Source organism: Ahaetulla prasina, chromosome 1, assembly GCF_028640845.1.
Source record: "Ahaetulla prasina isolate Xishuangbanna chromosome 1, ASM2864084v1, whole genome shotgun sequence".
Classification (NCBI taxonomy): Eukaryota; Metazoa; Chordata; class Lepidosauria; order Squamata; family Colubridae; genus Ahaetulla; species Ahaetulla prasina.
The window spans coordinates 167,587,564-167,613,538 of NC_080539.1; the positions used below are offsets into that span (position 1 = coordinate 167,587,564).

General features: G+C 41.9%; 1 protein-coding gene across 4 annotated transcripts in view; it reads right to left on the minus strand.

Annotated features, from left to right (window-relative positions):
- The window catches only part of FERMT1 (FERM domain containing kindlin 1), a 57,949-nt gene that overhangs the window by 21,998 nt on the left and 9,976 nt on the right, over positions 1-25,975 (minus strand). For 2 of the 4 annotated variants that reach the window (XM_058181235.1, XM_058181244.1), the window contains 4 exons: positions 16,132-16,284; positions 12,458-12,671; positions 11,641-11,743; positions 5,874-5,981 (listed from right to left, as the gene is read on the minus strand). In XM_058181235.1, coding sequence (XP_058037218.1) covers positions 5,874-5,981; positions 11,641-11,743; positions 12,458-12,671; positions 16,132-16,284 — 578 coding nt within the window. Of the gene's footprint in view, positions 1-5,873; positions 5,982-11,640; positions 11,744-12,457; positions 12,672-16,131; positions 16,285-24,331; positions 24,566-25,975 lie in introns of all 4 variants that reach the window. The other 2 variants (XM_058181226.1, XM_058181248.1) reach the window with 2 other exon arrangements.

Below are 25,975 nucleotides of genomic sequence, written 5' to 3' on the forward strand. Positions count from 1 at the left end.
GGCTAGTGTGTTCCCCATGCATCAAAGGGAAAGGGGCAATCCATCTGAAACAGAAACAATATATATCATATGGCCTCTTTTGTTCTTTTCTTTTGCATTCCCCCCTTTGGATTCTGTTTCCAAGGCGGAATCAGTGGCTCCCGTATCCCACTTATACAGGTCTAGAGAACGCCGAGATCCTGCCACCATTTTGCAGCCAAATGTTTGTATCGTTTTTTCCAGGGTTCTCATTCTAGTTTGAGTTTCCTTAATCTCATCCATTCTTTCACCTTCTCTTTTGCTTCCTCTTCTCTCCCCCCCACCCCCGTTTCACCTGTGTATTTATTTATTTATATATATATTGAGTACGTATTAGATAATATATATAAGTATAAGCATGAATTGAATACATAAAATATTAGGACAGGGATGGTAGGCACGCTGGTGCTCTTATGCATGCTCCTTACAGATGCATGCTTACGCATCTTATGCACGCCCCTTATTCATGCAAAGGACAGACAGACAGAACAGGCACAATTTTATCTGAAGGAAGTTTATCACTTTCTCACTGGCTAGAAGAGGAAGGTAGATCTTTAAAGGAAAAAAATAATGTCCTTTCCAACTTTCTGGTAATCCCTTTTCCAGCTAAGAGCTCATCATTTTTTCCAAAGATTGTATCAGGGTGCTACTTTACCAAAAAAAATCATCAACCAATTTCTTTACTGAGCAGTAACTTTTAAGTTACCGTATATACTCGAGTATAAGCCGATCCGAATATAAGCCGAGGCACCTAATTTTACCACAAAAACTGGGAAAAACTATTGACTCGAGTATAAGCCGAGGGTGGGAAATGAGGCAGCTACTGGTCAATGTAAAAAATAAAGATAGAGCCAAGTAAAATAACATGAATATTTATTTGAACGAAAAACAATAAAAGTGCAAAAGGGGGAAGGAGGATTCCCAGCTTTAGAAAATTTAGAACTACGCCACCTTTGGTATGACCTGAGCATAGCTCATAAAATTATCTGCTACAATGTACTTCCTATCAATGACTACTTCAGCTTCAACCACAACAATACACGAGAACACAATAGATTCAAACTTAAAGTGAACCTCTCCAATCTAGATTGCAGAAAATGTGACTTCAGTAACAGAGTTGTTAATGCCTGGAATGTGCTATCTGACTCTGGTCTCTTCCCAAAATCCCCAAAGCCTTAACCAAAGACTATCTAGTATTGACCTCACCCCATTCCTAAGAGGTCTGTAAGGCGTGCATAAGAGCACCAGCGTGCCTACCGTCCCTGTCCTAATGTTCCCTTTAGTTGTATTCCTTTTATGTATTCAATTCATGCTTATATTTATATAATTATTTAATATGTATTTGACAAAATAAAATGAATGAATGAATGAATAGAATAGAATAGAATAGAATTTTATTGGCTAAGTGTGATTGGACACACAAGGAATGAATGAATGAATGAATGAATGAGTGAGTGAGTTACTTCAACAACATTGTCTCACAGAAATTGACAATACAACTGCAAGCATGAAAATGAGTCCTCCTTTAGCTTCCAAGGGACCAGGGTGCCTCTGAAGGTCAGTGCTCTAAGCACTAAGAACCCAGCACAAATCTAAGCCTGTATGCACACCAATAGTGAAAATACCCTGCACAGTGTCTCTTGGCAGAGAAGGTTAATTTTCATAGGCGTTGGGGTGGCTCTTTTTTTTTTTTTTTTGGCAGGGCAATAAGGATCTCTAATATCATTAAACCCAAGTGTGAGGAAAAAGACAGCAGCTAAAATGTTAAGGCCAGTTGTGTGACCTTCTCCAATACAGTTGGCCTGGCTGTTTGCCAAAACTTAAAACACCCTCCATCCCCCCCTCCCTGCTAAAGCTTCTTTCTTAAAACAATTGTGGTCTTTGCCTTTCATGTCGCTCAACCTTTCACCTGCCAGGTTCCTAGCCCTTCACCCTTGACCCACTGCTGTGTTTGCTTAGCATTGTGCCAATCGACTTTAGAAGTCTGTGTGTGTGTGTGTGTGTGTGAGAGAGAGAGAGGGAGGGAGGGAGGGAGTGCAAAAGGGGGAAGGAGGATTCCCAGCTCTAAACAAAGGGAAATCCCGGAATGCCAGCGCGAAAGGCGGTGCTCGCGTTCCTCCTCCCTTGCTCAAAAGCCCCAATAACCTTCACCAGCAAGGCAGACCCCCACGGGAAGGAAGGGGCGGGCTGACTCACCGAGCATCTGGCTGAAGAGCAGCTGCTCCAGGTCGCCCAGCACGGTGAAGCACGGAGGGAGAAGAAAGAATGAAAGAAGGAGGAACGGCCCTCCTTTCTCTCTCTCTCTCTTCCAGCGCCACGGAACAGAAGGGGACTAGGCGCGCACACACGCCCAGCTTCTGAAGCACGGAGGAGAAGAAAGAATGAAAGAAGGAGGAACGGCCCTCCTTTCTCTCTCTCTCTCTCTCTCTCTTCCAACGGGAAAACGCTTTTCAGCTTGGGAGAGGAGGGAGGGAGGGAGGGAGGTTGGCTTGCTTATTCAACCCTTCCCGGCTAGCCATCCAGCCCTTCCCAGGAGAAGGCGAGGAGTTTTGGGCGAGCGACCTTTTTGCTAGAAAGCGGCAGCTGCTGCCCCAACACCACCAGTTGGGGCGGGAGCCGGGTGAGCTGCAGTAACTCCCGCCAGGCTATGCATTGGCGCGGGGAAGCCCTGGCGGTGCAGTCCTTCTCGGCTGAGGGAGGGAGGGTTTTCCCCCCCTCTTCTCTCTCCCGTTGCGCCTGAACATCTGCCTAGCAACAATGACGACACGGGGAGAACCTTTTTTTCTACTGGTTGAGCTTGGCCAATCGCCGGCTTGCTCTGAGTTGCTGCATTGTTTGTTCACCCGGGGCGTCTCCAATTTACCAGAAAGCGGAACGCCACCACCGCCACGGAGCGAGCCCGACTCCTCCTGCCCGAATCGCGCCGTGCGAGTGCTGATGGGGAGCTGATGGGAGCTGATGGGGAGCTGCCGAGTCCGGCCTGAGCTTGGCGGCTGCTAGAGCGCGAGCCCCGGGAGGCTGAGGAAGGAGCGGCGGCGGCGGGGTTGCAGCCCAGCCGGGCTCGCACAGCATGGGTAAGGCGGGAGAGGAAGGAGCCTTCGCTCCATTACTCCGATGGAATGACCTTTTCTTCTGGCCTTTGGGGTGGCTCTCGCGGCGGCTCGCGGTCGGGGAAACCTCCTCCTCAGCCGAGAAGGCTGGCGGCTCCCCTGCCCAGCCCTCTCACTGCACCACCAGGGCTTCCCGCGCCAATGCACAGTCCGCCAAGTTTGCGTCCGCCCACCAGACACGGGAATGGGGCCGGCCTGGGGCGACAAATCCCGAGACCTCGGCGGGCCCGCTCCCGTCCCTCCCATGGGAGTCCGCTCAGTACCCCTCCTGTGGGGTTCCCGAAGACGTAGACTCGAGTATAAGCCGAGGGGACGTTTTTCAGCACAAAAAACGTGCTGAAAAACTCGGCTTATACTCGAGTATATACGGTATTTATTATGGTATTATTGAACGAACGAAAGGCACTTTGTAGGACTTTATACATAAAATCAGTGTGGTTTTCTGTCTCAAAATCAGATAAGGGACATATACCAATTTTAATATAGTAGACCAATGAAAAACAAGCCATATTGATAGTTGTTGATGCAGGGGAAAGCATTTGATAATTTGAATTAGATTATTATGTTTACAATTTTGGAAGAATGGATTTTGGAAATAACTTTATTAAATTGGTTATATACTATCTTTATATCACAAGCAGCACAAATTACAGACAATGGTGAATTGACTTAAACCTGTGAGATACAGAAAATAACAAGACAATGTTGTTCATTTTCACCACTGGTATAAGTGATATAAGACAGGATGAGAGAATAATCGAGGTGAGAGTAAAAAAAAAAGATATAAATTAAGGGCATTTGCTGACAATTTGGGTTTAATAGGTGAAAATCCCTTGGGAAGATTAGATATATTAATGGAAAAGCTGAAGGAATTTTCTATTGATGGGAAAATTGTAAGTATCATTGGAAGAATTTTGATGGTAAAAATAAATAATCTAGAATGATGTTTTTATTTCATACTACCCTGTTTCCCCCAAAATAAGACATCCCCTGATAATAAGCCCAATTGGACTTTTGAGCGCATGGCAATAAGGCCAAGTGCTTATTTCAGGGTTCAAAACAATATAAGACAAGATCTTATTTTCAGGGAAACATGGTAGTTTTGAAAAATGATGCCACCTTTTACAGAAGGATAAAAAGATTTATTTAGATTTGTATGGCAAGGCAAGAAATCAAAGGCTAAATACATTTTTTTTTCAGGATGCAAAAGACAGAGGAGAGATAGAAGTTTAAATTGTATTTTGCTGTTTGGTTTGGATGAAACATTGGGTTCTTCTGAGAAATAGAAGAATGTTAGAATTGGAAGAGCATAGCCAGAGGTTTAGTTGGCAAGGATTTTTAAATGATATGATAAAGTTCATATGGATGTTAACAATCATTACATGACAAGTGCCAAACTGAGAGTATGAAATAAATAGAAGCCTAGGATATACTAAAATATACCTTTTTTGTCCTTGGTACAGGAAGATGAGAAACAGCAAATAGAGCAAAATGGTTAATATATCAAGAGTTATTAATACAAGAGGATGGAAAAACTAAAATGAAGTCAAGAGAACAATTGTCTGCAGTAGGACATAATTTCACGGTTTTTATATGCACAATTAAAGGGTTTAATATGGATAAAAGGACAATGGAATTGAAAAACACGAAATAGGAACTTCAAATCCGGGTTGTACTTTTTGGGGGGTTAAGGAGGCCCTATATATGGATTTTTGCTGAAAGAAGAAATGAAACAATATTCTATAGATTTGAAGATTTAAAAAGACATGGGATAAGTGAGGGTCTGAAGGAACTTGTATAAAATCTAAGATGAAGGAAGATTAATAAGTTTGTAATTATCTATTGAAATGTCAGAAGTCATATTTCTTAACTTTAGTTTTTTTCTCTTTTCTGTTTCTTGCACTTTCTTGTTTCCTACTTTTCTTTTGATTTGTATTTAATTCTAAGAAAAACGCCTTAACAAATATAAATTAACAAAAGACAAAGAAAAAAAATGGTGAACAAAAGGGAATACAGTTAAAGAGCAGGAAAGCAATATTCCAAATAGTAAACAAGGTCATTCTGCTCCATAAATATGCAAGATGTAGCAATTCATCCAAATAATTACTTCCCTATAGAAGTTTTCCTTGCATACTCAATGAAAATGAAAGTTTGTGCAGGTATCTTTAGGAGATAATCCCATAAACTCTTTCAGAGTATAAAATCCCATTCAATTCCTTGTGGCTGTTGTCCAATTAGACATGCAGAGAATTGCAGTCATTTAATTATTGTTTGGGTTTATATCTGAAGATTTATGAACTGATCTGAAAACAACTAAACCTGGTTAATAAATGTGCAAAAGGACCTTCTGTCCTTTTGTTTAAATATCCAATCGGAGGAAGGACTCTTATCAAACTCAAAGCTCAACATGTAACACTTTGGGGATTAATGATATTTTCTCATTATTTGGAAATGGGGTTGTATCACGATCCATCTATGTTTTGCATTTGGGAGGTAACACAATTCAATATTTGCTTTGCTCTACAACATTTGAAGAATTAGCCGCCTCATCAAATATCCTCCGTTAATCATTGACATATGTGTAAACAGAATTTGAAATAGCAAACCAGTTTATCACTTTTTTGAAGGAAGGCGGGGGAAAGGTCTCTCACTCAATCCAAGTCCCTGCTCCCTGGGTGTTCATGTTGTGGCAGGTGACTGCTTCAAACAGACAAAACTGGTTTTGTAACAAGATCAAGTACATGCCTGCAATGCAGCAAAAATGAAGGTTTCTTCTTCGGTGCAGTCTATTTCTTCCAGCAGAATAGCCCAGCGGGCTTGCTCATATAGCTGATGAATCCGTACTGCATCATACTGCCAAGAGAAGCATTATCAGGTTGAATTAGAAATAAGCAGACTTTGCCATAGGTCCAACAGTTAAGCAGCCTTGACTACCTCCAGATATACAGTACCAGTCCTTTGAAACATTTTGTACTCGGTTTCAGCAAAGAAAGACACACCATTGGAAGACCTGAAGGATGAGGTTGGGAACAGATCATCCTGGAGAAAATGTGCATGATTGCCAACTTGATGGCCTTCGGTCATGATGGTGAAGAGGGAGGAACTTTAGTTAACTAGAGCAGGGGTCTCCAACCTTGGCAACTTTAAGACTTGTGGACTTTGCTGGCTGAGGAACTCTGGGAGTTTTATTTATTTATTTATTTATTAATCATACTTTTATACCGCACCATCTCCCGTAGGACTCAGGGCGGTTCACAGGCATATTAAAAGACAATATAATAAATAAGCATTAAAAACCCAATTAAAACTAAATATTATCATAGCCAAATCACTAAAACCGGTAAAAACCGGTTAAAAACCCCATTAAAATTTAGCTAAAACGTTTTATTCTTAGGCTAGTCCAGCGCGCTGAAATAATAGTTCACGTCTGAAGGTCCGGAGGTCGGGGAGTTGTTGTAATCCCGGAGGAAGCTCGTTCCACAGGGCTGGTGCCGCCACAGAGAAGGCCCTCCCCCTGGGGGTCGCCAACCTACATTGTTTGGTCGACGGGACCCTGAGGAGGCCCACTCTGTGGGAGTGCACGGGTTGTTGGGAGGCAATCGGCGGCAGAAGGCGGTCTCGAAGGTATCCCGGTCCTAAGCCATGGAGCGCTTTAAAAATGGTAACCAAAACCTTGAATTGCACCCGGAAGACTACCGGTAGCCAGTGTAGACCGCGCAGGATGGGTGTTATATGGGAGCAACGCGGTGCTCCCTCTATCACCCGCGCGGCCGCATTCTGGACTAACTGGAGCCTCCGGGTGCTCTTCAAGGGGACCCCCATGTAGAGAGCATTGCAATAGTCCAGGCGGGAAGTGACGAGGGCGTGAGTGACCGTGCGTAAGGCGTCCCGGTCAAGGAAGGGGCGCAACTGGCGAATCAGGTGAACCTGATAAAATGCTCCCCTGGCGACGGCTGTCAAATGATCCTCTAAGGACAGCCGATCGTCCAGGAGAACGCCTAAGTTGCGCACTCCCTCCCTCGGGGTCAGTACTTCCTCCCCCACAGTCAGCGATGGTGTAAGCTGACTGTACCGGGACACCGGCACCCACAGCCACTCTGTCTTGGAAGGGTTGAGTCGGAGCCTGTTCCTCCCCATCCAGACCCGCACCGCCTCAAGACACTGGCCCATCACCTCAATGGCTTCGTTTGGGTGGTTCGGGGTGGAAATGTACAGCTGAGTATCATCAGCATACAGATGATAATCCACCCCGAAACCACGGATAACCTCACCCAGCGGCTTCATATAGATGTTGAACAGGAGAGGCGAGATAACAGACCCCTGAGGCACCCCACAAGTGAGGCGCCTTGGGGTCGACCTCTGCCCCCCTGCCAACACCGTCTGCGAATGGTCAGAGAGATAGGAGGAGAACCACCGATAAACGGTGCCTCCCACCCCCAATCCCTCCAACCGTCGCAGCAGGATACCATGGTCGATGGTATCAAAAGCCGCCAAGAGATCTAATAGAACCAGGACAGAGGAACAACCCCTGTCCCGGGCTCTCCATAGGTCATCCACCAACGCGACCAAAGCCGTCTCGGGGTTGTATCCGGGTCTGAAACCGGACTGGAACAGGTCCAGATAGACAGTTTCCTCCAGGTGTTGAGGAAGCTGATATGCCACCACACTCTCAACAACCTTCGCTAAGAAGCGAAGGTTGGAGACTGGACAATAGTTCGCTAAAACAGCCGGGTCCAGGGAGGGCTTCTTGAGGAGGGGCCTCACCACCACCTCTTTCAAAGCGGCAGGGAAAACACCCTCCAACAAAGAAGCGTTGGTAACTCCCTGGAACCAGCCTCGTGTAACCTCCCGTGTGGCCAGTACCATCCAGGAGGGACACGGGTCCAATAAACATGTGGTGGAATTCAACCTACCCAACAACCTGTCCATGTCATCAGGAGTCACAGGATCGAACTCAGCCCAGATAACATTCTCAAGACTCGTCTCCGCCATCCCACCTGGATCTATCCAATCAGTGTCCAGGCCGTCCCAAATCTGAGCGATTTTATCAGACAGATACTGAACAAAATCCTCAGCGCGTCCCTGTAAGGGGTCCTCCCAAGCCTCCTGCGTAAGCAGGGAGCAGGTCACCCTAAACAGGGTGGCTGGGCGATTATCTGCCGATGCGATGAGTGCGGAGAAATAGTTACGTTTCGCCGCCCTGATCGCCACTAGATAGGTCTGAATATATGACCTCGCTAGTGTTCGATCAGGTTCAGAGCGGCTGGACCTCCAGGCGCTCTCTAGGCTTCTTTTCCGGCGCTTCATCTCTCTCAGCTCCTCGTTATACCAAGGAGCTGGTCGAGTTTGTCACCGGGTCAGAAGCTGCAAAGGCACGACACGGTCTAAGGCGCCAGCGGCCGCCTCATCCCAGGCGGCCGCCAGCTCCTCAGCCGAGCCGTGGGCTAACCCCCTCGGAAATGGCCCAAGCTCCGTCAGAAACCTCTCAGGGTCCATCAGGCGCCTGGGACGGAACTACTGAACTGGTTCCGTCTCCCTGCGGTGAGGTGTAGCGGTCCGAAAGTCTAGCTGAAGAAGTAAATGATCTGACCATGACAAGGGTTGAGATATTAATTCCCCTAACTCCAGATCATTTAGCCACTGTCCCGAGGCGAAGATCAAGTCCAGTGTGTTACCCCCGACGTGGGTGGGGACCGCAACTACCTGGGTCAGGTCCAAGGCCCTCATGGAAGCCATGAACTCCCGAGCTGCCGTTGACGAATCGCCCGCTGACGGCAAGTTGAAATCCCCCATGACCATAAGTCTGGGGGTCTCAACCGCCGTCCCGGCTATCATCTCCAGCAGCTCGGGCAGGGCTGCCGTCATGTAGCAAGGAGCCAGGTACGTAATCAGCAAGCCACCTGCACCACCCGGCCCCACCTCACGAAGAGGGTTTCACAACCGGCTATCTGCGGGACAGCGACCTCCCTCGGATCCAGACTCTCGTTAATAACAACTGCTACCCCACCCACCCCTACCCTGGGCCCTCGGCTGATGAAACGCACGGAAACCTGGCGGGCACATCTCAGTGAGGGGAACCCCCCCCTTCCATGCCCAGCCAGGTCTCCATAATGCCCATTAGGTCCGCTCCCCCCGCTTGAATAAGATTGGATATGAGGGGGGCCTTATTCATGACGGACCTGGCATTACATAACATCAGTCGAAGGTCCAGGTTCTGGGGGATATAACCACTTGGGACCCGAGTGAAGCCTAGGGGCCCGGAGTGCGGTATCACTTTCAAACAGCGAGAACGCACTCCCCGAACATGATACGAGCCCCTGCTTCCGCCATACCTGCCCCTCCCTCGTACCGTGCAGATGGAAGTGCCCATACATGGTCGAGCCTTAACCTCCTCCAAGACCTCCAATTTACAAACCTCCAGATCGTGAACCTTAGAAGGGACAAGCCTAATCCCCTGTGGGCATGCCCCCCCCCAACCCCTTATTTGAATTAGATAAAAGTTTACAAAAAGATAAATTTAAAAACCTCCTTAAAGTTGAAGTCCACAAGTCTTAAAGTTGCCATGGTTGGAGACCTCTAAACTAGAGAGCTGCACCACATTTTGCACTGTATGCCAATAGCTGCACTACAAAAATGTGTGGTGCCAGGGACAGATTTTGGGGGAAAGTTTAATGGGTTTATATGATATGTAGTATCTTAGACAGCTGTATGAGGGATGATACTGATATGTTCAAGTGTGGAATTGGAACAATGCTATCCACATTAATGCCCAAGAAAAACTGATAAAGAAGAAGTGATAATGTTGAAAAATAAGAAGGCTACTGGTATAGATCAAGTACTGAAGAAGTGTTAAAATCTACATATAGTTTGTTCAGGGAGTAGCTATGTAATTTGCTGAAGAAAGTACCAATGACAAATGATTAGAAGAATGCCATTATTATACAAATAAAAAAGTAACAATAACTAAGGTAAAAACTAAAAGGGGATTCACTATAATTTTATGCTAGGTAGCAGGGTACTTTGTCCAGAGCTTTTCCTGTTCAGCAAGTCATTTAAGAAAAACATATACTAAGATATAGGCATGAATTTGGGGATGTTTTCCATAGATATGGAATTGAAGGTTGACTATTAAATTTGGTAAGAGTGTGATGTATGTGATGGAAGTAAAATACATATAAAAGTAAATGCTTTCAAGATGATCTAATGTTGAGCAAGAAATTAAACAAGGATATATAATGACCAGAAGGGATGTGGTGGCTCAGTGGCTAAGACACTGAGCTTGTCGATTGAAAGGTCGGCAGTTCAACGGTTCGAATCCCTAATGTCGTGTGATGGGGTGAGCTCTGGTTACTTGTCCCAGCTTCTGCCAACCTAGCAGTTCGAAAGCACATAAAAAATGCAAGTAGAAAAAATAGGGACCACCTTTGGTGGGAAGGTAACAGCATTCCGTGCACCTTTGGCATTTAGTCATGCAGATCACATGACCACAGAGATGTCTTTGGACAGTGCTGGCTCTTCGGCTTTGAAAGAGATAAGCACCGGCCCCTAGAGTCAGAAACGACTAGCACGTATGTGCAAGGGGAACCTTTACCTTTATATAATGACCACTTTTTTTGTAATGTATTTTTATGGCTAAATATATAATGGATATTTGTAATGATGTTAGAGACATTTTGCTTGGGGACATGAATACAGTAAGCCATTGGGAGAAATGAATCCTTATTTAAAAAAAGTGAACATGGCTGTAAGAACATGCTTCTGCCCACTTAAAAGGAATATGGAAATGAGTGGTGGGTCTGTCCAGAGAAACAAAGGCATAAATTGAATACAGTAGGAATGGAGTATTTAAGAAATATTTAATAATATAAGAAATGATAGAATGAAGAATGAATGGGGGATGCGTAAATGTAGGCTGAATACAAAACTGAATAGCCAGTACAGTATGAAACAAATAAGTTCAAGATGGTTTGGTTAAATCGAGACAATGAATTGGCTCAAAGGAAGTATATAGAAGTAATATGAGCTGGTGGAGAGGAAGAGAAAGACAAAGTTGTTTGATAACATTGATAAGATTAAATAACAAAAGGCAATTTTTGAAGCGATAAGTGCACAAGGATAAAACAAGGATAATTTGCAAGACAGGAAGATATGGAGAAATCTAGTGTGATGGTGCAAAACTAGAGTGTTACTACTTCTTACTCTTTATCTGCACTCTGCATAATGTTGCTTTCCCTAAAAGACAATAGAGAGATGCAGGTACAGAACATTTCAAAAGCAGTATGTTTTATTAATTTTTTAAAATATTGTAAGCCACCTCAAGTCAGCTTGTTGTTGTTCAATCCCAAAATCAAATAGAATTGAAAGAGAATATTCAACAAAAACTATTGCGTTATTTTACTTATGTTAAAAGAAAACTGATATAGTATTACTGTACTGTGATCTATAAGCTGTGATTTGACAACATAAATTTGCTTTTTAATTGTCATGTCGGGAATCTTAAAGAGCTTCTTACTTTTGCATTCAAATCAAAGAAATCATAATATTTAAAACGGAGTAGAAGTTCATCGTCCTCCTGGATATCTTGTTCCATGAGTGATCGAGATGAATCTAACCATCTGAAAGCAAAAGAACACCAAGCACTGACAATAAATTCCACAGAAAGAAAAATGCCAAGTTGTAACAAAGCACAAGATATCAGAAATACGTGTGTGTGTGTGTGGGAGTGAGAAATACAGAGTTTAGTAAGTATAGTCATAGTAGGGAAAGTTGAAATATATTTCTACACACTAAAATGCCTATTACTATTATTGCCTATTACTAGATGTTGCCCATGACAGTGTTAGCTTCAATAAACTCCCTTTTTATGACCCTATAGTCTCTTAAATGTTAGTCTCAATAACGTGGGACAACATTTAGCAAAAGTAGCTGTATAGTTTTTCAGTTTTAGCAAATGAACATATTTAGATATTATAAATTCTATGTATATAAGAGGAAAATATGTGTGCTTTGAAAAAATAAGTTTGAGAAGAGAGAAATACAGTTATGAGCAATCAAAAGTGCAAAGAGGAATTTGAGCCTTGTTTTATTCCTAACAGTATATGACAAGGTGTTACTTTTCGTCCGTCCCAAATTTTACTTCAGGTTCTTGTTTCTATGAAAATTCTAAATTATGTTACTTGGGAAGAGTCTTTTTTGACTTAAGTTTTGGATAAAAGTGCCAGGTATCCTAATTAACCCTTTGTGTATGGATACACAGCACACACAGTCAACATTGCCCTCGGCTTGTCAAAATGGTCTAATGCTAATATTCAAAGAGAAAGGTTCCTCACCCAGCATTCAGTTTGGCTTTGTCGACCAATGTTCGAGGCTGATACATTTTGGCAAGTGTCTCTGGTGCACAGTTAGGATGGCTAAAAGCAAGGGTGCTCCAGCTTTGTTGTGCCAGTGGGCTGTCACTGAACCACGCAACGGTGGAAGCGACAGGTGAACCAGTAATGGGATCATAAGTCGGGGTCATTGTCTTGCTATATAAGCCAGGACTGGCTGAAATATTGAGAACAGAAAATAAAACCATCAGTTTATAACATCACTGAATGTCAAAGGAGATGATTTTCTAATATAAACTTTTTCTAAAATAAACCTTTATTTCTTTGGCAAAAAACTCTTTGGGACTCTATTTAATAGTTTTGCAGGCAGCTTTCAATAGAAAACTAAATTCTAGAAATCTAGATAATTTGCAGTTGTTCAAAAAAATAGTTAAATGTACTTTTAGTTTTCTAATTTCAGATGCACTTTGGTTTGGAATACTATGCCATTGCTATAATTCAGGTATCTCTTTTATGCCACCAGACATGAAATCCTGGGTTTAGAAAATTTAGATTTACGCCATCTTTGACATGATTTGAGTTTAACTCATAGAATTATCTACTACAATGTCCTTCCTATCAAAGACTACTTCAGCTTCAATTGCAACAATACACGAGCACACAATAGATTTAAGCTTAATGTTAACCGCTCCAATTTTGATTGCAGAAAATATGACTTCAGTAACAGAGTTGTTAATGCCTGGAACACACTACCTGACTCTGTGGTCTCTTCCCAAAATCCCAAAATCTTCAACCAAAAGCTGTCTACTATTGACCTCACCCAGGGGTGGGTTCTAAATTTTTTTACTACCAGTCCTGTGGGCGTGGCTTATTTTGTAGGTGTGGCTTGGTGGTCATGTGACCGTGGGTGTGGCTTGATGGTCATATGACTGGGTAGGTGTGGCCAACTCAATGTCTCTCATGTCAAGGGGTACCTCACCTGGCCCCTCCCCTCCCAGCCATTCCTTGTCACACCCAGTCTCAACGTATCTATAGTTCTGCAAAAATGTTGTTCACCTTTTTTCAACTTTATTATCTACATAGATCAGGGGTCTCCAAACTTGGCCACTTTAAGACTTATGGACTTCAACTCCCAGAATTCCTCAGCCAGCTTTGCTGTCTTAAAGTCTTAAAGTGGCCAAGGTTAGAGACCTCTGTTGTAGATGCACTTTCATGGACCACTGAAAGGAGGAAATGGCTCACATGCTTTGCCCAAGAGTGTGATAGGCAACAGTCTTTTAAGGGGCTGCTAGAAAGAAGGGGGGGAGAGAAGTATTTTCCAAAGCACCAGAAGGCAAAACAAGAAGCAATGGATGGAAACTCAACAAAGAGAGAAGCAACCTAAAACTAAGGACAAACTTCCTGACAGTGTGAACCTATATAGATTTCAGTCGTAATTTCACATATAAAATAGCCATTCATGTAATACAACCTGCATATTGTTCAAAACAATCATTAGTATTATGGCTGATGTTTGACAGCAAGCCTAAAATCCCCATTCCCTCCCCACTCCAGGGGAAGGTTACTTCAAAATCCCCATTTCCTCTCCACCCCACTAATCTGTTCTGGGAAGGAATCAAACTCCCCCCTCTTCATTTCCCAAATAAAATATCCCAGATAATTAAGAAATAATCAAGCTGCTAGCAAGGAACCTGCCTGGAATTCCACATTCCTGCTAGCTGCATAAAGGAAACTTTGTAAGCAGAAAACAGCTACCGGTGCTTACAGATAATATAAAGTGGAAGCCGGAAGTTCGGCTCCATTTACAAGCAGGCAGAAAACTCATTCCAGACAGAATACTTCACAATGGAAATCACCCAAACCTTTTTAGAAACACAAAGCCCATGTTGCACAAACCCCAAAACTTCAAAAACATTAAACCATATAAGAATTCCTCCTCTTATCCAATTTGTTGTTCAGCTGACCCAGAAAGGAGCTTCTAGCCCGACAGCGTTTCCCCCCCCGCCACTTCTTCTTTGCCAAGCGATCTCCTGGCTGAGAAGTGAACTGATCAGTTGGGAGGCTTCTCAATTCTTGGCTTCTCAATTTAAAGGGACGGTGTCTTGTTTTTTCCCCCTCTTCTTCGACAAGTGAGTCTTGATTTTTTCCTTCTAGCTGATCAGCTGGAAGTCGGGAGGCAGCAATAGACTGGGGGCGGGGTTAGGCAGAGTTTTTACTATCGGTTCTCCAAACTACTCAAAATGTTTACTACCGGTTCTTGCGAACTGGGGAGAACTGGTAGCAACCCACTACTGACCTCACCCCATTCCTAAGAGGTCTATAAGGGGTGTGCATAAGAGCACAAGAGTGCCTACCATTCCTGTCCTATTGTTTCCTTTCTTTATATTCAATTAATTTAGTTATTACATACTCATATTTATATATATACTTATATACTGTATAGTTATTTCATGCTTACACTCATATATACTGTGTGACAAAATAAAATAAATAAATAAATAAATAAATAAACATCCTGGTTCCTGTCATAACTGTTTTTCCCCTTAATATCAGGGGTAAAATGCTCCTGGTTCGGACCGGATCGCAAAATCCGGTAGCAATTGTGGCAGGTGGTTCGGCGATCCAGAGGTGATGGCGGAGCAAAGCTCTGCCCACCCGCCTGGCGTGTCATTACTTCTTGGTTTTAATCAGGAATTAATGTGTTTTTTAACCTTCTGCAGATGTGCAGGTTTTGCGCATGCACAGAAGGTCTGTGTGCGCACATAATGTACGCATGTGCACTTCCGAACCAGTAAGGAAGATAAGTAGATTTCACCCCTGACTAATATGTAAGTATCACTAACCATAATTGTTCTATAGATGGTACTATGCCAGACCTGAATTGCATGGCGCTCAGGTTTTTTTGAGTCTTTCTTTAGAAAAAAGGGAAAATGCTTCCAAGTGGGCACACAGAGAGAATAATGATTAAATCTTTCACAATGCAGAACAGTGGTGTCCAACCTTGTAAACTTTAAGATTTCTGGACTTCAGCTCTCAGAATTCTCCAGCCACTCATGTCAGCCAGTTGAAGTCCACACATCTTAAAGTTATCAAGGATGGACACTCCTAATACAGAATAAGTCATGGAGTTTAAGTATACATACCAATGAGCTCCATCCAAATACTAGAGAGCCATTAGATGGAAGCAAAGACTTCCTGCCAGCTAGGGCTGCCAACTGGATTTTTGCAGGTCACATAAGGTGTGCCTGCCAGCAATGTAGAAAGAAAATTACATTTACAGCAGGAGTTGGCGTGGTTTTAATTGGCATTTCCCTTGAACACCAAGTCTTTTTCTAAAGCTGTAACTGATGAAAAACTGTTTCACTTTCCTAGTCTACAAAAAGCATTCTTGCATGCCATTGTCAAAACTTAATTCTTATTCCTAAAAATGTGTAATTGAATTGAATACTTCTTTTTTCCTGGTGGCAGGATTTCCAATCCAGAGGTCCCCAATAATCCCTGTCATTTTGAGTCACCATAGCCAATGTTAAAAACCAGCTTATACAGTAACAAGCTCAAAGGTTCCTTTAACCTATTAATTACATGGCCTTTTGTTCTTGCTTTTCAAACTTCAATGTATAAATAGATAGATAATAAATAGAAATAAATAGAATCAGTATTGTCTATTGCACTGTTACCTGGCAATCCCAAACTCACTGGAGAATTGTGCAGGTTTAAAATATCTTCTACGACGGGTTCTTTGTCCTTGTCCTTCTCTTTGTCCTTCCTCTTTTTCTTTTTTATCTCATTGGTTGGCTTCAGCAGAGACAGTTCTTCTGATCGTCTAATACCTGCAACACAGTTGAAAATATCAACAGGCTGGAAAGACCAGTGGGTTCTATCATCCAAGAGAGTCCATTGGTTTGACACATCATGTTCTTTTGCCGTCTTGGACAGGTTAAAAGATGGCCCATGATTGGGCCCATACCATGATTATTGATCTCTCTGAGACAAGGAGTTTCTCCTCCTTTGAAAGAGATGGTGATGTGTCTCCTCAAGAGACCATGTTTGGAGCCAATGGTTTTTGATAACTACCATCCGTTTCCAACCTTCCCTTTTTGGGGAAATTTGTTGAAAAGGTGGTTGATCTGCAACTGATGAGAACCCTAAAGGAAACAGTTTATGAAGGCCAATTTCAGTTGGGTTTCAGATCAGGATTTAGTACTGAGGCAGTCAATTGTGTCAGGATGGCGATGGTGCATCCATCCTTAGTGCTTCTTGATCTGTCAGTGGCTTTCAGTACAGTTGCCCATGGTATCCTTGTGAGTCGGCACCAAGGGTTGTGGATTGGGAAAACCTTTTTAAGATGGGTTGTGGATTGGGAAAACCTTTCCTATTGATATTAGTTTGGGGGGGGGAATTTGCATCTGGGTGCAATTCAAGGTGCTGATTACCTATGATATAGGTCTGGTTGCTTGAGGGATCTCATATCCCCCATAACAGCTGCCCATCTAATTATATCCTGTAGGATTAGCCCATTTCTGAGTTCCTCTGATTAAACAAAGTCATCTCTTAGGAACCCAGAAGCATGCCTTTTCTATAGCAGTGCCTGCCCGCTGAACCAAGTTCTCCCTGAGATCTTGTTGCTTCCCCTCTCTGCCGTTGTTTAGAAGAACTGTGAAGACTGGGCTCCTTGCTCAGGCCTTTGCAGAGGGAGATTGAGACTGCTCACTTCATCCTATTTTTCATATTGTGTGTGTGTGTTTTATTGTAATTTCTTTTAATTTTGTGAGCCACCCAGAGTCCTTAAGTGGCATACAAACAACGACAACAACAACATAATAAACTGAAGCCATGTGATTATGGATAAAACATGTGACAGTGATACCCACTGTCATTGGGGCATTTGGTACCATGTCCAAGAATTTTGCAAAAGAAATTGCATCAAGAAATTGCAGCTTCCTGCTATAACACCAGTGGAACTGCAAAAGACTGCGCTACTCCGAAAAACGTACATTTTAAGAAGATACTTGTTTGATACCTAGGATGCTGGCAGCAACCCATATCAACCATCAGTGCCAGTCAGTGATATTTGTGATACATTTTTAAAAATTCAGTTGACTGAGTTTCATGTTTAATGAATAAAAGTTTATAATAATAATACCAACAACAACATTGGTATTGACAAAATCATCATCAATCAATGGCAAAAATTAGATTTACTTGGAACCAACTTGCAATAATATCTTTAATATTATTAAATAACAACATCTGCCTCTCCCAGATCCTTCAGAAGGACTTGCTAGATGGGCAAAAATGCCAAACCAGTCTAAACATGTGGCTGGTTGACCAACCATAATAATAATTTTGCAAAGCAGAACTAGGCAAACATCCTTCACCCCCATAGGAATTTCGGTACTTTTGAAATCAGCTATGGGGTTAATTTTTAATAAATGGAACAGAGAAGAATATTACCTTTCCATGAAAGTATTTTGTTTCAAAAGATCGGCTAGGACAAGAAGCAGAGAAACAGGATTTTGGAGTAGGCAAATAAAACATTAGTGGTTACTGGAAGTGCAACTGCTTTCGCTTTAACTTTATTCTGTGAAAACATTTAAACACCACTTTCCACTTTCCAGCTAGAAAGGAGACAATGAATAAAAAAAGACAGTGTCTTTCCTACAGTCTATCAATGCTTATTTGTACCCTATGACTATCATTAGGTGTTAAATTTGTACCCTATGACTATCACTAAGTGTTGTAAGTGATGTACCTTGATGAAGGTATCTTTTCTTTTATGCACACTGAGAGCATATGCACCAAGACAAATTCCTTGTGTGTCCAATCACACTTGGCCAATAAAAAATTCTATTCTATTCTATTCTATTCTATTCTATTCTATTCTATTCTATTCTATTCTATTCTATTCTATTCTATTCTATTCTATTCTATTCTATTCAATGTAAGAAGACTTTGCAGCAAGATGGGAAAAAAAGAGCAGGGAGGGAAAAGCAAGATAACCAGGAACCAATCCTTAATGTTAAACCACTTATCTAATGATAAGTTACAATGGAAGCAGGCTGCTCTAACTCAAACACCAGGTTTGACAAGAATCAAACAAATAGTCTAGAGGTGACCTTCCTTGAAAGAGTTCTAATGAAGTTAGATATTGTTGGTCTTGGACTCTCGGAAACCTGTCCTCCTTTCACTCTTTAATTGCAGTCATTGTTTAGAGGAAAAGCATATTCCACACCCATCAGAGTAGCTCTGTGCTGCTTCTGCTTTCAAGACATTTGCTTTCAAGGGCTTCTGAGAGGAAAACTGTTCCACCTAGCTAGCCCAACTGATAAAAGCAGCAGAAAGGACATGTGAGATGATCCAGTCTTAATCTCCACCATGCACCACTCTCCATACATTAGTGACCTGAAACTGACCCGAAACTCCTATTTAGATAAGATAGAAACACTAGCTGACCCAGGATGATTTCAATAAGAGGAATTGGGCACACTTGGATGGGAAACTGGAGAAACAGCAGGCTGTTTTACAAAAAAAACATCATAAAATAACAGTCGCAAGACTTTTGATTGCTCAGTATTGGAAGAAAGAAGAATTACCTACAATCGAAGAATGGACACTCAAAGTATCAAATCTGGCAGAGATGACAAAAATCTCCGCTTACTTGAAAGACTATACACTAGAAAAATATATTCTAGAATGGAAAATGTGGATTGATTATATTTAAAATAAGTATCAGATAAAAAAAAAATATTGAATAGCATATGAGTAAATTTAGGAAATATTTTGTATTAGATATATTTTTGAAGGAGAGGGGAATTGAGAGTGTGACTAAGTGTGGTGTGACTAGAGATTATAATTTAGGAATTATTTTGGATTATGATTGTTAGTTTTGATACCCTGCATTTTGTTCTGGGAAGTCGGGATGGGGGGTGGGGGGTAAGGGGGAGGGGAACTGGGGGGGGTTTGGTAGAGATGGAGTGATGGTTAATGTACAGGGATTATTGAAGAAATATAATTAATGTAGGATCGGGTCTGCATAGTTACCATTTTAGAACGGTGAGGAGGGAGAAAAGAGAGAGTAGGAGGTAGGAAAGAGGAGAAGAGGAAGGAAGAGGGATAGTAGAGGGAGAAGGAAGGTATAGGGTGGAGGGAGGAGCGGATGTAGATAAGAGAAGGAGAGGAAGGTTTGGAAAGTAAAAGAAGGTAGAAGAGGGAAGAGTGTTAAAAAGGGGGGTGGTGACTGGGCAAGCCCGACTAATTGTATACAACTGTACATTGGATGAATTATTTGATATGATTGTAAAAATAAAACTTTTTATGAGAAAAAAAAAAAACATCATAAAAAAAGGCAGGGAATCAATCACTTAAGTATGGTTATCAAAAAAAGTGCCCATAATGGTCAAATTTGCACTCAACTCAAAAGATATTTTACTTTTACAATACTTTAGTAAATAGCCACTAATTAAACATGCCGTAGCTAACAGCTCCAGGATAATTTACAAGAAATTAGTAGGTAAAACAGACGCTTGCCTCTACAACCTTCACTTAAACCGTCTTGCATTGTAAGATCGACAGAAGTAGCATTTTATATAGTTTAGAGATTGACTGTCTCAAGATCCAGGGACTTGAAGGCCAAACTATCTGGAAGGTGTACCAAGTTGGGGAGAGGTACTTTTGGCTAAAAATGGCCATGATATGAAACTCTAGTAGTGCCATCATTATTTCCATTCTGCTGTAATATGAGCTCAGATTCCTCCAGACTTCAAATAGCAAAAGGACACAGCAGACTTTTGGGGAGTTGAGAGAAGTTTTAAATGGGAAGGCAATTGCAGCTGCTTTTTTCATGATAACTGTACCATTTATGCTTTAAGAAAGTTTTTAATGGTTATCATCTGACTTCATAGGTAGTAAGCGATTATGACATCTCTCGAGAGCCATGCTGGCAAGATGGAACTTCATTGTAAAAACCTATTATGCAGATCCTTTGTGGTGTATCTTCTCACTCCAGCCAGTGAGACGTTTACTCAGTTATCCATCTGTCTCTCTGGTGTGGTCTTCTCTAGGCTGGGAACTTCCAGATCTGTTGCCCCATAATCCCTATTCTTTCTGTCTAGAACAGGGGTGTCCAAACTTGGTCCCTTTAAGACTTGTGGACTTCAACTCCCAGAGTTCCTCAGCCAGCTTTGCTGGCTGAGGGACTCTGGGAGTTGAAGTCCACAAGTCTTAAAGGGACCAAGTTTGGACACCCCTGGTCTAGAAAAAAAAGGCAATTCTATTCTGCTAAATATCTCCAGCAAACAAAGTCCTCAAATTATGAAAAAGCCAGAAGAATTCATTATAAATCACGTCACCTACAGTGTGCTTGTGAAAACTCAGCGATGTTCCATTCTTCTAGTCAATTCACAAAGAAACGCCATCAAAATCATTCCTTCCTGTTCTATACAGATCCCGAACTTTATCTACCTCACCCACATTTTCATCTAAAAGGGTGATAGCTGAATGACTCTTAGCAGGCCATTTCCTGTTAAAGAATAATACAATTCACTAAGGTTATTTGCAGTTATAGTTGCATGTGTAAAGAAAAAAACATGATTTTATATCTATGAGAGAGAGTGCTTGATTTTCTCTGAGTTAGCAAATGAATCAGTGACTAGTACCTGTACTACGGGAGACTTCTAGTGCGTTTATTTTCTATAATATTTTATTCTGTCACTACAGTCATATACCCATATCTACTCATCTACATACACCTACAACCCTTTCCTGCAGGCTGGTACAAGTCTTATTTGTGGTGAGGAATATTTTAGAGATAAATTCCTGGTTGAGCAATACCTGAGGCTTTAATCATTGTAATTGTGGTGTGTATACAGACATGTGCTAGGAATTTAGATTGCGAATTGCACAGCTGTTAACATGGCTTGAGGTGATACATTCCATCTGCAGAAAATTTAGCATATCACCGGAAAGGTGAACAATAACAAACTGAAGTTATGCTTGTGCACAACTTCATAGCTTTAAAAACAGCAATTGAGTTCCGGGACCTCCGAACCTGGAAATCAGTATGAAAGTAGTGCGATAAGTCCCACTGCAGTTATTTTAGAACTTTCCTGCTCTTTAACACAGAACTGTGAATAAAAATAGATCTATGCATAGAACTAAAACTTATTTTTATCTGTTTTATTTATCAAGATGAACCAATAGAATTTATCACTTTAAAAAATTGACCTAATATCAAAATACATAAGGAAGTTTGTAGAATTTTCTTTTGCTGGAGATGTTTGATGCTGATGGCCTATCTATTCGGAATGCCGCAATTGTGGATTTTATTTATTTATTATATTTTTATGCTGCCCTTCTCACCAAGGGGTGACTCTAGGAGGCTTATGACTGAGTAAAAACAAGGTGAAATATTAAAATATCAAAACAATAAATATTAACACAAAAATTATTAAAGATAAGAAGGAAAGGAACAAGATTACAGAGTGTTGAGATGGCACCTTATCTCAGTCCAGAATTCCTTGCTTGGCAAGGTTTAGATGAGTTCTCGGGGTCAGTATTGGTCCTTAAAGGTCCATTGTTGCTGCTGCTGCTATTGTTGTTGTTATTTATTATTATTATTAGTTAAAGTAGTATTTATTGATTTTTTTAATAAAGGGGTCTTTGGGGGGGTTGGTGAATAATCTGAAACTTCATAAAGGGGTTGATGAGGTGAAGAGTTTGGGGATCCCTGACTAGATGATCTCTACCAGAGGTGTAAAAGTTGTGGGCCGCGGGCTGGATGGGCCTGCTGGCCACGCCCACCCCTATTTTAGCAAAGGGGAAAAAAGTCGCAATAGATCACGCGATGACGTGATGCTGCAAATTCGACACACCTGATCTATAAGGTACTTTCTGTCCCTTTCATTCTAAGTTTAGATGACTAATTACACTTGAGAGCAGAAACAAAATAAATGCTGTTGTTATATTACAGGAACCAAAGACTACACAGGAATTATCTGATGTTCCATTAGAAATCAGCAGCCTGACCTTGCGCAATTATCCATCTTCAGGAGTTTTAAACACATTTTGGGGTTTTTAAGGTTTCCACCGAACATGGACAGGGAGTTGTGGCTGTTTTGGTGCTTTGTCATTGAATAATACCGTGTGATTTGGGGGACTTTGAAGCATGCAGAATAAGGCCTCAGGCAATCTAGATGTCCAGATGGATGTTTTCCTGATCAAAGGTCTTGTATTACTTCCCCTCTTGAATGATGATTCCTCTAACCGATAAGAGTCTCATATATAGTAGGTATGGCTCTTTGCACTACAAGTCCTATCCTGCCTCCCCTTCATCCTGAGATATGTGTAGACATATCTTATTCTGCTTTTTAAAAACATGTAATTGATGTTCCTCTTGAATGGGTGAAAACAATAAGCAGTAATGGGCAGCTATGCAGAAATACCTCAGAATAAAGTGAGTGATTTGCTTTGCGTAAAATAAACTCCAAATACTTTTTTTCATTGGTCATTACAAACTTTATTGGTCTTATTCAGCCAAGATCCCATTTTCTTTATGTTTGAGAGAATGCAGAATTCAGTGGTATTTCTCTCAAATCTGCTGAACTGAAACCTTTTTTTAAAAAAAAAAAAAACAATAAAACAATTACAATAATTCCCCAGGCTGTCAATGGACCTGAAGCGCTGAGCTAAACTGCCTTTAAAAATCAAACTACTGCCTTGCACAGCCTACATTGTGCTCTCATTTCCCCTTTACTTTCAATGGATTTTAGAATTATAAATCAAAATATGCAAACTTTAGGATCTTGAACAGGTAATGCACAGCACTTGTGCTTTCCTCAACCTGGTTAACTTTCAGATGTGAGGACCTGGTTGCATTGTCTTAGAATTCCAGGAGAGAATTCCACAGATAAAAGGCCTAAAAGAAGCAGAGGGGCTATATCCATACGCTCATGGTATGGAAATGCCCTAGCCACCAATTATAATTTGCATGGCAAGGTACTTGCAGTGAAATGTTAAAAATTAGAGAGCCCTCTTCTCTTCTGCATCTGGCCGCTCAGTGTGGGAAGATGCCAGTGTTGAAGCAAAATTCAATCACAGCTTGTTTGGCTTGTATAGGTAGAAGTAGATGGGAACCTTGATCTTCACATCAAGTAGGCAATAACTTATATCTTGGACCGGCTATAAAAGCATAGTAATGGAAAAAGAAATGCTCTTCTCCACATAAGTGACTCAACGTTGATATGAGAAAATTGAACAAAATCTATTCTCTCATAAACTGGAAGGCAGATGTTACAAAGAGAGAGAAGCGTTATGTCTCCCTATCTCATTGGGGCTGCTGTTCTGTAGGCTGCATCTGAAAGGGATGTGATTGATAAGCTTGGAATGGATGAACATGATGGATGGTGTTAGTCATCACTCTGAATATGAAGAAATTAATTTTGGACTAACTTAATTTTTCCCCCCCGGTGTCTTCAAGTCTGGCAATTACCTGGACAAGTTTCTGCAGGGGTTTTTTTGGCAAGTTTTTTTTTAGAAATGGTTTGCCATTGCCTCCTTTCCTAGGACTGGCCCAAGGTGGGACTAGAATTTACAGTCTCCCAGTTTCTGGCCTGGTGCCATAACCATTACAACAAACTGGCTCTCATACTTAGGGAAATATTAAGGAATAATTATGAAAGTAGTGAAGAAGCTGACTATCCTTATTACTAATATTCTTATTAGTTCATTGAAAAAATCACCAGTATTAAATGGACAGCATTTGGAAACAGTGCTCCATGAGAATTCAGACATAAAATGGAAGATGCCCAAGACAGACATGCGGACATCACTTACAACATCTGCCGGAAGCACATCAGGGCAGAATATGTGAATGCCACTTACCAAGGCTCTTGCAGATGTCCCCAACAACCCTGAATACCACAGAAGAGAAGCTAACGTTCAGCCTCACAATCTTCATGCTTGGTAAACGAAGGCGCAGATTTTTGTGCTGAGGGGCAAACAAGAGTATGGCATCTGCTTGCACTCCATATTTATCTAGAGTCCAATGAGTTTTCAGAAGCCAGTATTTCTTTTGCTCCCACCAAAGGGCATAGTCTGACCAATCTTGGGATATCCCTAAAAATAAGAAAACAAAGCAAAGCAGGAACTTTGAAAAGGATACCACAAATCCCACCAAGCTGAGGACCTGCTTATACCTGACATGTATCCCATTAGAACCATTTGTAAGCTATCTAGCCTAAAAAAAGTCAGAGAAAGCAGAACTCATTTTCTGTATCTAGTGTTCCCTGGGCCAGTCACTTTCTCTCAACTCAATCTACCCCATGGGTGGTTATTGGGAAAAGTGGGTGAAGAACATACTTATGCCTACCTTGGCGTTCTAAACCAAATCTAGCAAATACTACAGCCATCTCTATAATTTACTGACTTCATCTGATGGACTAGATCAGGGGTCACCAACTTTTCGGACCTCAGGGGCCACTAAATTCATAATTTTAAATCCCGTGGACCACTAATATGATCTGGCTAATGACCGGCTGGGTGGGCATGGCTAGGTGGTCATGTGGCCAACTCGATGTCACTTACATCGAGGGGCGCCTCACCAGCCTCTTCTCCCCTCTCCCCTCCCAGCCACTCCTTGCCTCCCCTCCTGGCCTCCTTAGGGCCCCAACAGGAAGCAGTTGTTGGAGCTAAGCAGCCACCACGACAAAGAGTTGGCAAAATAGCTCAGTTCAAATTGGATCTGACTGAGAAGGAGGCTAAATAGAAGCACCTCACTGAGGACTATGAGCATAGGCTTTCCAAGCAGAGGGAAGACTTGCGGGAGTGCAAGGCCAGGTACAGGTGCCTGGAGGCTCAGCGGGCTCCAGGCCATGATGCTGTCCCACTGGAACAAGGTCCTCCACTCTTCGCCACCAGCAGCAATTCCCTCCAGCCTTTGTTCAAAGCCCTGCACCAGGAGGTCGAAGCAGACCCCAAGTCAGAATTTCTGTCCCCCTCCAACCCACACAAAAAGACCCCAAAGGGGGAGACTCTCTGCAGCAACACAAACGTTCATTGCATGTATCTGTCCCAGGGGCCATAGTTTGAGGACCCCTGATTTAATGCAATATAAAAAATGCAAATAATTTTTCTGCGGACACCAAAATTTTCTCATGGGCCACCAGTTGGTGACTGCTGGACTAGGTGACTTTGGGGTACCTCTTGAGCTTAACTAGTACAGTAGTGATGGGTATAGTTTAAAGATTTGAAGTTTGGGGACAGAGCATCCTTGAAAAAAATGTGGTTGTTAACAGTCAACACTGACTTGATGACACATAATCATCTTGGGCTTAACATTTGCCATTTCTTTCTTGTATTTTATTATTTTATAGCATATTACAAATAAATAGAACATAACAATATAAAATATGCAAACAATAATTTCTGTTCTTGCTTTTCATTCTACCTACTGATGGCATTAATTATTCAATACCTGCTATATATAAATACTAAAATCTGACTTAATATGTGATACTGGTCTTGTAA